At 38.8% G+C, this 14,030-nt stretch overlaps 1 protein-coding gene and 1 pseudogene across 2 annotated transcripts in view; both read left to right on the forward strand.

The window, feature by feature from the left end:
- Nucleotides 1-4,250, forward strand: LOC148728515 (uncharacterized; annotated as a pseudogene). Its single transcript, XR_015988658.1, has 4 exons — nucleotides 1-15; nucleotides 1,787-1,846; nucleotides 2,463-2,643; nucleotides 2,946-4,250. The product of XR_015988658.1 is annotated as an uncharacterized LOC148728515 (transcript).
- Nucleotides 4,251-13,559: 9,309 nt separating this feature from the next.
- Nucleotides 13,560-14,030, forward strand: part of LOC148728516 (octopamine receptor beta-1R-like) — a 1,519-nt gene continuing 1,048 nt past the window's right edge. Inside the window, exon 1 of the mRNA XM_088762355.1 lies at nucleotides 13,560-14,030. This exon is cut by the window's right edge and continues 1,048 nt beyond it. Within this exon, the coding sequence (XP_088618481.1) occupies nucleotides 13,752-14,030 (279 nt within the window). The 5' untranslated portion in view covers nucleotides 13,560-13,751.

A 14,030-nucleotide genomic window follows, 5' to 3' on the forward strand; every position in this document is an offset into this window, starting at 1 on the left:
ATGGTCACAACTAGGGTAAGGGCAATCTGATTATATGTTAAATTCCTGTTAGAAAGAGAAACCTTTTTGTATCTAAATGCAATTTTATTGAAATATTTTGTAAATGACAATGTTGTGTCATATATGAGCCAGATGTATGCAATTAATAGTATATAATTTTCACTTTAGGTTTTTATTTTAAGAAACATGCTTTTTAATTGTATCATTTATCTTTTCATTACACTGTATGTTAATTCCTAAAAAGAGCAATTGCGCAGCTGTTTTTTACCATGTAATATTGTGTTTGTATGTATTTTGTGTTAGCATTAATTAAATTTAAATAAAAATAAAAAAAAATAAAAATGATCTTTTCATTCAGTTAAAACTCACCTAGTAACATAATAATAGTAATCAAGGCTGTGCTCTAAGGAAAATTGAATGGAACCAAGTGTTCTGAAACTGTGTAATCCAGGGTGCCCAGCATATGCTTTGTATGAATAAACTAAAATTTTCGAGTCGCCCAAGGGAAAAAGTAAGGCGCCATGGGCCACCGGGCACTGCAAGAGCACAGCCTCGGTAATAATGACAATTCGTTCAAAGTTTTTTAAAGAACTTTTTTTTTTAATGTTTTCTGAGAAACCATTTTTTCTAGAACTTTCACAAGCCTTCATTATTGAATATGGCCACAGTGTCTGTTATCTGTTATTAGGCCAAAAATATTGCAATTGAATCCCTCAAATGTAATTTTCTCTCACTGCTAAATATTATTAAAGAAGATCAATTATTAAATGATCTGTTTTAAACTTACCTTTAACTACCTTTAACTGTACTTATTTATATCATTCTATCAACATTTACTGATCACATTTGCACTCTGGCCTGAGAGCGGCAAGATAGCAGGATTCAATGCCACACGAACAGAAAATTAGTTTTATAGTATACCTGTACTTAATTTAAAGCAGTAATGTGAAAATAGAAATTTTTGTTATTTTATTATACATACGTACGTACATATACTTTATTTAATCTCGAATTTGGAGTAGCTAAAGGATAAGCTAGTATCTTCGAGTTACAAGTATAATTCTAAATACTACTAAAATGTAAAATGTAAAATTGTAACATTCTAAAATTTAACTATGAGAAAGAGTCATACTGTAGAATCTTGCGCTTGAAATCAGAAAAGTCAGAAGTTCTAAAAGAGTCCGGAAGAGAGTTCCATAGTTTTGAAGCCATATATGAAAAGGAGTGAAGACCATAAGTAGTCGTTTTTGTAGACGGTAGAGACAAAATATAATTTCCGCGTAGAGTATAGGATACAGACCGGAAAATAAACATATTCCTTAGATAGCCTGGATAGCAGTTAAAAAACAAGCTCTTGAACAATATAGTTAAGAAAGTCTGAAGGCGTCTTTCATACAGAGATTTGGAGTTAACTTTGCTAAGTAGACAGTCATAGGGAGAATTATAATCCTGCAAGATAACTCTAAGAATTCGCTTGTTTAAAGTATCTATCTTCTCAGTACTACGCGCACCACAAAAGTGCCATACAAACGAACAATAGTTAAAATGTGGCATAATAAAAGCCTTATACAATCTTAGTAGAGTATCTTTAGAGATAAGTTTATGAAATCTTAGCATTACATTGAACTGGCCATTTATCTTCTTACAAATAGTTGATACATAATTATCAATTATTATTCTATTACAGAAATGTAGCATGTGTGGTGGCATGAATTACAATGCATCCAAAAGTTGCAAGATTGAAGGATGAGGGGCAGCATTCCAAATCAAACCATTTGACTGGGAGAAACTGGCACAAAACAATAAAACACATGTCACCCAACAAAGGAAGCTGTTGGAGTATCGGGTAATAAATAAATACTGCATTTAATAAATGATAACAATCATTATGATAACAGTCAGAGTTCAAATAAGTCCACTAGCAGATAGTTGCTATATTATCATTTTTCCACACACAAACAAGCAACAGTTACATGTATTTTCATTTTGGCTTCTGCTCAAAGTTACCATTGGCCCATTTTTTCTCTCATTAAATGAATTTCAGAATTAATGAAAGGTTTTTTATATATAAATCCCTATATACATATTTACTTGACAAATGTTGCTGCAGTACTTGTTTGTCGGTGCTTTTAGATTTGGCTGACTAACATTCATATATTTTGAGCCCTGATATTAGCAATGATGACAACAATGATGAACATTTAATATTAATAATAATTATGATAATAATAATAATAATAATAATAATAACAGTAACAACAACAACTACAACATAAAAATATTAAAAAATACCGTAATGGTGATGATGAAAATGAAAATGATAGAGCATTAAAAAGCACCTCAAGTGTAAATTCCTGGCTTGTAACTCTCTATTCTACTTCCTATGACCTTATTTTATTTGCTGCAATCTGACATATATTCAGAAATGCTAATGAGAATATTTCATGTTGTTTGTTTTTCAGGCAAATGTTTTATATCAACATCATGGTTGGGATGTTGTTGTTTTGTACTCCAATAAACATGGTACAGGTACATCTGTACGTACTTATGACAAACCTGGTGCTGGGCTAAAATTTGTGGGGTCGGGCAATGCATCAAAATATGGTCGAGTAACGACAAAGCTCTACAAACAATTTGCCAAAGGTAAGTAAAAATAGCAATAATGATAAAAATAATGATATTGATAATAATGATAGATCCCAGTAATAAGAAAAGTCCTTGAGATCTGGGGTTGCAAGTCTTACATGTCATGTCCTATTCAACTGATTTTCTAAAGGAGGTATAGGAGTGTCTTGCAATTTTTTATAGTATTGTCCCTTACAATGCTGACCAACACAGAAGAGGTAACAAATTATCACGTTAAGATGGACAAAATGCACTAATTGAATTTAGTTTAGATTTTTTAAAAAATTACTTATACTTTAAAACGTTATTTTTCTGTGTAGACGTTCATGGCAGTGATAATACCATGGATGATGACCCTGACGATCCATCAGTTACTGTCAGTTTTGGAAATGATACAATGTCCGTAATTTGTACTGGTATCGCACCAGAAGGTGGGGATGGTACCACAGAGAATCCAGCAGATCAGACTGGGGGACTAGATGGGTTTCAGGCAGGTGGTGTGGGGCATGGGAAGTTGGCCAGTGTGGGTGTTAGTGCTGGGTGTGGACAAATGGCTGGTGTGGGAGGTGCAGCAATTGGCAATGAGAGTCATGCATATATCGCAGGGCATGGGCATGGGGAAATAGCTAGAGTGGAAGGTGCAGCAATTGGCAATGGGAGTCATGCATATACCGCAGGGCATAGGCATGGGCAAATGGCTAGAGTGGAAGGTGCAGCAATTGGCAATGGGAGTCATGCATATACCGCAGGGCATGGGCATGGGCAAATGGCTAGAGTGGAAGGTGCAGCAATTGGCAATGGGAGTCATGCATATACCGCATGGCATGGGCATGGGCAAATGGCTAGAGTGGAAGGTGCAGCAATTGGCAATGGGAGTCATGCATATACCGCATGGCATGGGCATGGGCAAATGGCTAGAGTGGAAGGTGCAGCAATTGGTAAGGAGAGTCAGGCAGGTGGTGCGGGCCATGGGCAGATGGCTGGTGTGAATGTCGGTGCTGGGTGTGGGCAAGTGGGTGGAGTGGGAGTGCAGCAATTGGCAATGGGAGTTAGGCAGGTGGTGTGCGTCGTGGTCAGGTGGCTGGTGTGGGTGGTGCCTCAGGTGGCAATGCATGTCAGTCAAGTGGAGCTGGGTGTACTGATGTGAACTGATGTGAACACAGCGACAAATAGCAGTGGGAGTCTGGTAGGTGACGCTGGGCATGGGCAAGTAGCAGCAAAGGAGGGTAATGGAGTGGTTTATGTTGTTGATAGCGAGATTCTCCTCTCTGCTGGTATTGTAGACGAAAATCGTGTGACGCTTCATGGCCATAAAATTGAAAGAGGGTTTGCTTGTGTTTTAACTACTTACACAAAAAAGCCAACTGTGCCTGCACCAGTAATTTTGGGCGATCCTGAAGAGAACAGTCATCTACAGGAAGGGATGTTCTTTGTCTTACCTATTTCAAACTTGTTTAGGTGCGAAAAGTATATCGCGGGAGACAAAGTAGTGTTACGTGTATACCACAGATCAATAAATGTTAGTGACAAATGAGTAAAGCTTGATTAAAAAGAGGTTCTTGAGTAATGAAGTAGTGATTGCTTGTGTACATCTCCGGGAATAGGGATTCCAACCCGCACACAAACCAAAAAGCCCTTTTTATAGCGTTTTTGGTCATTCATCCAACCTCGATACACAGCATTTGGTTTGTATCCGATGGAAAACAATTAACGCAGTCGCTAATTCGCAGAGAAGCCCGCTTATTAACAGTCTCTTTTCCACCGTAGATATTTTGCTAGCATTTGACCTAGATATACTGCCTTTGAACTGCACAAGAGAAAATACGTGATGCAGTTATCAGGGCATAGGTTGTAAATAATTGCTATCATTTGACGGGGATCTGTTTGGTTCGGGATGCATAATCAAAAATGCAACATTTGAACAACGCCCACTTTCATCAAGATTTGCACTAATATTTGTCAACGGGAATTATCCGTTCCAAGAAGGGAATGGTTTTCCGAGTGCGGCGCTCGGAGAAAACGACTCTATGAGGAAGAAACGGTGTCCAAGGAAAAATATTTAACAATTATTCCACGAGCGCGCGTTGGATATGAAATGATAGATAGCCAACGAGGCGCGAGTGGAATAATTGTTTTCTTAAAAAAAAAAAACGCCCCCAAGACAGACAAATCTTCTCGACTTTATTTTGTAGGAAGAAACCTGATGTTACAATGTACAGATATTAGATTATGGTATATTGGCTCATATACCATAATAGCTAAGCCAATAAAAAGTCTTGAATGCCATTGTCCAATGATCCAGTTTTTAATAATAGTGGATATGTTTTTTTGCCAAATTAAGGCTACTTTGTTTTTATATAAAGGCTGATAGTTTCTAAAGAAACTGTTTGGGGCTGCGTCGGTAGGGGTAACGAAATAATTTGAATATATCAACAAAGTTGAAATGGTAAATTGGCCACAATTACGATTATAAAAGCTGACGTTTCGAGCGTTAGCCCTTTGTCGGAGCGAATAGGGGAATTGTGGGTTGTGTGTGCTTTTAAAGGCAGAAAAAGGAGCTACGTGATTGGTGGGAACATGGCAACGAAAAAAACACGAATAAACTAGGGGAACGAAAAGCGTTCGTTGGTACCTGTGGGATTTAGACTGCCGGTTTGAAAGATGAGCTTTCGTTCAAGAGTTTTCCGGCTTTCCGAGCTACCGAAGTGTAAGGAAAGACCACAGATTGCCATGTGTTGCTTAGAATGGTTAGGTAAATTAAAATGTCTAGCGACTGGTTTCGATGTGTCCTAGTCATTCCTCTCAACGTCGCGAAGGTGTTCTCGGAATCGGTCACCTAGTCTTCTGCCTGTTTCGCCGATGTAAATCTTTTTGCAATAATTGCAAGTTATGCAATAGATTTCATTGGCGGAGGTGCACGTGAAGTGATCGGTGATCTTAATAGATCCGGTTTGGTCCCGATATTTTCTCAGTGTTGTGAATGAAAGGACACGTTTTTATCCTAGGCAATTTTGTTACACAAGACCGCTCATGTTGACATACCTTTACCTCAACCTCTCAAATGTCAAAGTTACACTTTCGGTGTTCAAAATATTGTTATTCCCTTCAAAAATTTTCAGTTCTCTTCAATGTTAATTAAGACAACCCAAATTACGAAGGGTTTCCAGATCACGGCTGTGAAGTCAGTCTATATTGGCATGTCTGGGTTCCAATCAGTCTGGGTCTAAAATGTACAGTTAAGCAAAATGCTCTAGGCTCCGAGTAAGGTTAATTATAGCCAACTTGATAGGTTAGGAATTAATAGCAGTTTCCATGGGAGCACCCCTTTTCATGTCCGTCATCTTGGATTTTTTTGCCAAGGAGTAGCATTGGCTTGACCAGTCATGGTTAAGCCACGACATTTTTCTCACTTATAGAAGAGAGTCTAATATATTGTTGCTGTAAGTATCAAGGTATTCCATAACATTTCCAGAGAGTTACGATGTGCGTGAAAAGCTCAAAAAAGGAGAAAGACTTCCAGGAGAGGATGGGAAATTGACAACGAGGTTATTGCACATTTTTGACGTGGCATTTTAATAAGCAGCAACATATTATATGCCATTAGAAAGCTCTTTAATAGAGCAACAATTTGGTATATTTCAAGTTTCCTAACCCTTACGTGGGCAGGCGCTGGAAGCCAGAAAGTTCAGAAAAAGAGGGCGTATGAACCACGAGGGGAGTGGTAGAACTAAAACAGCTCTAAAATCAAAACTGCTTGTTCAAATCATGAGAGAATCGTTACACGTAATGATCATCATCCTGCAAATCCTCTCTGAAAATTTTAGCCCTCAACTCTCACAAATAAAGATTTTAAAAAAATTTTCTATGTGCTGGACTTAGTGACTTCAAGAGTGAGTTATAAGGACACAACTGGACTTTGTCAGTTGGTACCAATCCCAAGGTCTAAAAACCTACACTCACTTAAACGCCTGTAACTTTGCAACCGTTCATGATTAGACCACCAAATTTTGTCCACGTATATATTAAGGTTTGATCTAAAATAATTGGTGTAAGTATGAAGTGATTTCATTAATGTTGAACAGAGTTACGACGTGCGGAAAAAGTCGAAAAAGTTCAAAAACTTCATTTCCTTTTTTCCATATTCGTAAAGTACTTATCATGCTAATTACTTTGGCGTAAGTTTAATGAAAAAATGATAAAAGCTGAATTTTTTATGAATTTTTTTAATTTAAAAAATCCAAGATGGCGAACATAAACAGGGGTCCACTCGTTTGAACAACTGTAACTCTTAAACCCTGCACGGCGTAGGCATGAAATTTGGCACACTAATATCTAAAAAAAAATCATTTGCAAGCTGTAGATATTATTAGATTTCAATCACATAAAACAGAACTACGATGGTAAGAAGTTCGACTAGCGAAATGGTTCAAAAATGGATCACTTGCTATGGCTGTGATTATAACTTTGTAACCAGTAATGGTTAAGCCATGAAATTTTGCTCACTTATAGAAGAGAGTCTTATATATTGTTGCTGTAAGTATCAAGTGATTTTAGGTTGAATGCTCTTCGCGGAATTCGCATTGAGAGCGAAAAAAAAAATGTCTTCTTCATTTATGAAAATTTTCCAAAATTCTGTTAAAATGAGGCAGTGAAGATACGGGCTTGCAATTGTTTGGTTCAGTTTCATATCTTCCTTAAATATGGGCGATTTTTCACACCTAATTTTGGCTGCATATGTTCCAAGTGATATATACAAATTAAAGATTTCTGCTACGACATGACTTAGAACGTCACCTGCACACTTTAATATCCGAGTAGGGCAGGAGTAGAGGTTGTGTGACTCATTGTTGGGAATAGGTAATATTTCCAGTCCAATTTCAACCAGTGATAGGTTGAAAAAATTAAGACGAGTCGCGTGATTTACATTTCCCTAAGAAATCAGTTAAACATTTTGGAGTTGGAGGTAACTGATGAGCTAATTTTTGTCCAACCGTTGCGAAATGCTCATCGAGTATATAAGGCAATATTAGGCTAAAAAATTGCAATTTGCAGACCTCTTCTCCCAACCGAATTCTAATAGAGAAATCGAAAACGGTTGTTTATCATCGACCTATCAACGGATCTGCAAGTCTTAAGAAATTTTGTCAGTTCACGGTGTAAATTGACCGCTTACAGGGGAAAAAGCCAGCTTCCCTTTGGTATCTTAACGGCTACACGATGAAAAGAAATGAGAGTTTACGGGGTAGATTTTTACAAAAACTAGGCTTTCCAGCATGTAGTGCCTCGGGTCACGGGCCCCTTTCTCGAAGGCCCCGAACAGTTTTCTCGCTCGGAAAAGCCGTCGCATAATCCTAAACCTTATTATTACACAAGCTGATTTATTCACCTATTGTTAATATAAACAGAACTTGTCTTGATACAAGGAGTTTAAGGCGTATTCCCCAGAATGCCTAAAAACGGCTTTGAGGAACCAAAAAGTATCCGGGGCCTCAGAGAGACGATCCACAGGGTTCCAAAGATAACAAAATAAAAGGAACGTTTTTGAAGTAGAATAGACGATTTTAATAATGCTGATATTAAAGTGAACGTGAAATTTACAGTCTACTTGGAAATTGCAGTCAGCCGGGAGGCAGGTGCACTGAACAAAATATTGCAAATGTTGCTTGTTTTCCTCCTCGCTGCACCCTGTCACCGTTACAGTTAGAAACAGTAAAGAAAATGGGAATCAATAAAAGTATTCCGAGACAAAACTCAGAAAAAAAAAAAAAAGAATTATGGTTAATAAATACAACATATACTTTATTTTCAATATTCAAGACCGATGATCAACTCATGGAATAGATCGCCCTCAAAACAAAAGTAGGGGAGAAACCTTTCCTCAGTACTTGATACAAAATGCCAATAATTGTTGCCGCAACCCTCTCTGCATTGTTTATAATTAATAATTATATTATAATACTTAAAATGTATATAATGCGACTTTCAAACACGCTGAAATAAATAAAAATTCAATACAAGTTCCATACAGTGTACTAGGCTTGTAAATGGAGATATGATCAAGTCTGACTTCTCGTGGCTTAAAAATAAATAAACAACAGATTACAATGTCATCATGTAAATCGAGCACTTTCTGGCACGCAACTACAAATTGCTCTAAACGACTGTGATAACCAAGTAATATTTGGGAACCAAGGTCACCATAACGATGGCTGTCCACCAAGGCAATAGATTGACCAGCTAGTGGTAAGAAGACAACGGTCTTTTCGTTGGCTATAAGTAGAGCTGCATTTCCGGGGAAGCCATCACACAGTGCTGATAACTGGTGCACTGGAGTTGTAGGAGCATGGTCATCACAAACTCGTATAGCCAGGGGCGAATGCACGGACACACTCACACATTGTTCTGCGACAGTGGCTGCCTCTGAGGCTGAAAGAAAACGCTGAGGTAGGCTGTGTCGACAGCGGTCATAAAGGCGGTTTCCCACCCTGATTGATGCACAGAGTAACATAACCCACAGAGGAGACAGTTCACGCGTAGGTTGGAGATCGAGCCGCTCATGCCATACTCCATGGGCAAAGATTAAAGCAATTACACTACAAGCCGAACTGCCGTTTCTGCCGTCGAGCGTGGACTGGCTACTTTCGACAGGAAATTTCCATGAAAATGTATCGCAATGGGGAATTCCTTCACCAAGTACCACAACGTTATTTCCCGCACCTGGTACGTTTTTGTAATTAAAGGTGACTTCATCTTCAGAACAATCACCAGTGCTGTCGTACGTGCCGTCGTCAACGTCAACGTCATCATCATTTTCTGCACCCTCTTCCAAAGGCAGACATTCCTCGTAGTCACTACCACTTAATGCAGCTTTGAACTTGGTAACTGCAGAACAAATCTGACTCTTGCAAAAGGCAATTCCCTTTTTGGCACAACTCAACTTTCCTTGAAGAACCACAGCACTCATTGAACTACTTCTGTACTTCACCTCCTAGACACATGAAAAGAAAGAGGGTGTCACAGAGAGAAATACTGATGCTAAGTTACTTTTACATAGTATATCTGAATGTTTGCATGGTATGCCATGGACGTATCCTCGGAGACCCAGGGGCTGTGAGTCGATTTCAAGTTAAGGGCAGAAGAGCCCCTTGGGAACATTGTCTTACAAGACTAGTTCCAAACGGTCGCAGTCGCTCTGGCATCTGATTGGTGCCAGAAAATCTTTGTGTTTTTCTGCCCAATCAGAGTGGTGTCGTTTGGAGTCCTTTCGAGTGTTTTAACACGCACATATTCAACAAGCTCTGTTGCTCGCTATGTTTGTTTGGGCCGTGCCACGAAGCTTTGCCCGAGGTGAAAAGTTTCAGTCTCAGCACTCAATGTAAGAGAAATCGATCAGATCGTCCGCGAATTCTTATCGGAAATTATACTGAATACTTTCGCAGGTATCACTAGAGAACGAGTTTAAAAGTTTGCGAGGTTCGTATAAAACATAATGGTTGCAAGCATTGATATGTCGCTTTAAATGTTAGATGAGATTTAAGCCTAAATCTTTCAAGATTTTTTGTATAATTTGCTGTCACTGAAACTTTTCCAATCCCGTGAAGCTATTTCGTCGCACGGGCCACGCAGATATGTCGACCAAGTGGCGCTTACGCAACTTTTTGTGCACGCCCGGCCAAAATCTAATCTATGAAGGCTGATAGTTTCGAAAGAAACTGTTTGGGGCTGCGTCGGTGGGAGTAACGAAATCTAATCTAATCTTCGCTTGAAAAATTAAAAAGAAAAGCTAAACGTGGAAACTTTTGTTTATTAGATGTGGGTACATAACCCTGTACTAAGCTGACATTTACAATAAAGTAAGCCCGCTCTTTCCATCCAATATTTCTTGGTCTTTGGTTTTGTTTTCCCCAATGAAAGCAGCATCGATTCCCAATGATCAAAGGTAATTAACTTGGTCTTCAACAATCGACAAAAGAGGTGAAATGACAATGACCAAGGGACTAGAAGAGAATCCTTGGCCTTTCGAGCTCAAGAATTTGAACACTCAACGCAGCAGTTGAAAGATTAAAGTTTCTCCAAACCCCTTCGGTAACTTTCCGAAAACATATCTCCTTTCCACGATGTTCTCGATGATTAGTTTTTGTTCAGATTTTAATTAGCTAACCGGAAACACAGCTAAGCTTTCTTTAAGCGCTTGCTGGAGGTCGTCCACGTACTTAACGTTCTCTGCAACTTGGGCCATATTGTAAAGACTTTACTACAAAGCAACGATTAGAATTTCGCGCGCACAGAAAGCTACGTAAGCGTAAGCGCCAGTTGCTTGACATATATTATTAATACATAATCACATGATTTTCTCGTGCAATTTGGAATAAATAAGCACTTGTAAATTTTTTCAAAGACCACAAATTGCACTCGCCCTACGGGCTCATGCATTTTTGTTAGTCTTTGAAATAATTTAATCGTGCTTATTTATTCCAAATTGCACTCGAAATCATGTGATACAAACTGAATGCTTCTGATGCAGTGCACAATTAAGCTTTTCCCGCTGCTTCAACTCAACTTTTCTGTCAGGTTTTAAAATTGATTCATAGCGTTTATATGGATGAAAAGATAACTTGGTGCTTGCAGTGTGTTAGCTTTGTTTGACCACACTAACGTCCCAGACAGAGAGATAAAAACATCAGGAAGCTCGAAGTGTCTTTAATAACTAAGAACAAGACCACCTTTAGTGAATCGTCGTTCCAGTCATTAAGGTGACTATGTAGCATGAATTTTGGACAGTGATACCGCGTATCGGATTTATTAAACCGAATTCGTTCTGTCAATACACGTGTGGAACTACCTTGTGCTGTGCAAAAAATAAAATTTCTCGCATTTTTATCTATGCTTTGCAGTCAAACTTCCGTGTGTCTTGAACGAGAAATCTTCTTTTCTTGAACACGAAATCTTTGTGACCAGCCCTCTGTAAAAGATAAGTATATCAGCGTAAGATGAGTGAAAGTGCATTTCTCAAGCTATTTTTTGGAATGTGAAGAAATAGAAGTGTCATTGCGTGATATTTGTATCTGACCTTTCGGGTTAGCGAGCCGTAGGTGACAGTAGTAACACCAATGTCGCGGATAAGAAAAATATGTGTACGTACAGTGCAATATTTCATTTACCTCTTCTGCATCTTTTCGTTTCCTTTTCTCTCCAGCTTTTCTATCTTTGCCGTGCTGACAATCAAACACTTTCCTCCCCAAAATTATGAAAGGCACACCAGTAAAAGGAATTTTTGCACCTTTAATGTCTCGTGGATCTTCCCAGAGTATTTTGTGACTTCCGTTCGAGTGATCTGTTGTTAAATTATGATGGAAGATAGGATCAGTAGAGCAAGGACGAGAGTGATACAAGCTAGCACGACGTAACGCTTTCAAATATATATCGACATACCAGTATTTCCGAAACCTCTGTCAGCCTTAAAGCAAAACTTCGTCGTCGATCCTGTTTCGAATTCCGCAATGAGTTTATACGTCTCATCAACAGAATTTACATATCCAAAATTATCCGCATCTCTACCATCAGGCAAAGGTTCTCGTTTTAAAATTCCCGCCATGTTGTTTCTGTTTGTCCTTCTGGTGTTCGGGTATGTCTCCGCGCGGATTTCCGAGAATCTTCGGTTATGATTTGGAAGTTAATTAAATATTCCATCTCAGTCCCTCTCGACCGAGGTGGTTTTGGTGGATGGCATCTAATGCTGACCTTGCGTTACCTTAGTATCTCCAGTCTACCGTTGGACTCATGGTCATCTCGATGTTGAAATGATTATACTTCATTTTGTCACATTTGAGAAGTTATGATAATCCTTCATTCGGGGACTAGATCGTTTTGGTTGTGAAGCATCCATGAATTAGAGATCAGTCAGCGGTTTGAAGTGAATTGCCTCGTATCAGTGTAAACAGCCGATAGGTTGAGACACGCAAGGAAGAAGGATTTCTTCACTTGTTGGGATTTCGCGTATAAGAAAATGACCAGAAACCTTGTACTTTTCGTCATAACTGTCATCATAACTGTCGGTTTGTTTATCGTGTGTGAATTTGAAATTTTCCTATTGCTTAAGTGACATGCTCGGATTAAACTAAGGCGAAATCTCAAAACAATATATCCCTTCTCCAAAATTTAGCCTAAATGTTAGTTGCTTATAGCAGAGTGTGCAGACATCGCAAAAGTTTGGTTCCCTCCACGAAAAGTTGTCCAGTCATAACATGTTCAGTTGATTGTGATTTTTTCTTTTCATACCGGTGTAAATGTGTAAGAGATGTAATAAAAGACTTTAAATTATTTTGGTGGCTCTTTTCGATATTTTGATTGTGAGAAACAAAACTTTTATTAACCCTTTCACGACCAGGAGAAACCATAGATTTATTTGCGACGATTCTAGGTCTGCTGAGGCTACAAACCAGCCTTAGATTGCCGTTAAAGAATCCTCAGGGCCTCTGGGCTGAAGCATATCCCTGTTTGAATCACTACCAACCCAGGTCAACAGTGTCTACAAGAACAGACGGTTGCCTCGGGGCTTTTCTACCGACAAAGAACCGGAAAACTCATGCCTGCTTGTCACGCCTAAAAATGATCAAGCGTGAAAGTCTTTGCCTACGCTCCCGAAGAAACAAAATAGTTTTTGGATACGAATATTGGCCTAGAACAGATGTGTATAGTAGAAAAAACTCGTTTGCCGGGATAGCCAAAACTGGATATTTATTCGGGGAGGGGGGGAGGGGAGAGGGAAATGAAAGCAAGAGAGGTTCCCCTACTAATGACAATTATGACGTTTTTCATTGTTTCCCACCTGCATTTCGAAAAACAGATGGCTTTAAAACTAAAAAACTAACGAAACACTCATCCATGTTTTGCGCAATGACAATGATAAAAATGGCCGTTAAGTTTTTCCTGACAACTGAAAAATTCTTTCAAAAACAGACTTAGTGCACAGTTAGCATAAACTACTTTTTGCAAACGTAAGATGACCCGGTATCTATGAATATATTTTGTTAAAATGACATATATCAATAAATGGTTTTCCTCCAATGACAATTACGGCACATGACTGAGGTAATTCAAATACGCCAAAGCTATAGAGGTAGCAGATGTCTAAAGAATCCTTCCTGCTTATCAACGAGCGAGGCATCGTTCGTGAACGTAAAATGAAAACTTGGTTTTGGATTATCAGTTGGTCCCTTTCCATCCTGGCCATAACTGGAAATGGATTTATCATCTTTCTTGTTTGCAGCAAACGACAGCTTCGCACCAAAACTAACGCGTTCATCGTTTCACTCGCAGTGGCGGACCTCTGTGTTGGGATGAGCGCTGTTCCTTCGCAGTTTGTTTGTGAAATATCAGATGGTTGTAACTGGTCATCTATTTTG

This window comes from Stylophora pistillata, chromosome 6 (assembly GCF_964205215.1).
Source record: "Stylophora pistillata chromosome 6, jaStyPist1.2, whole genome shotgun sequence".
NCBI lineage: Eukaryota > Metazoa > Cnidaria > Anthozoa > Scleractinia > Pocilloporidae > Stylophora > Stylophora pistillata.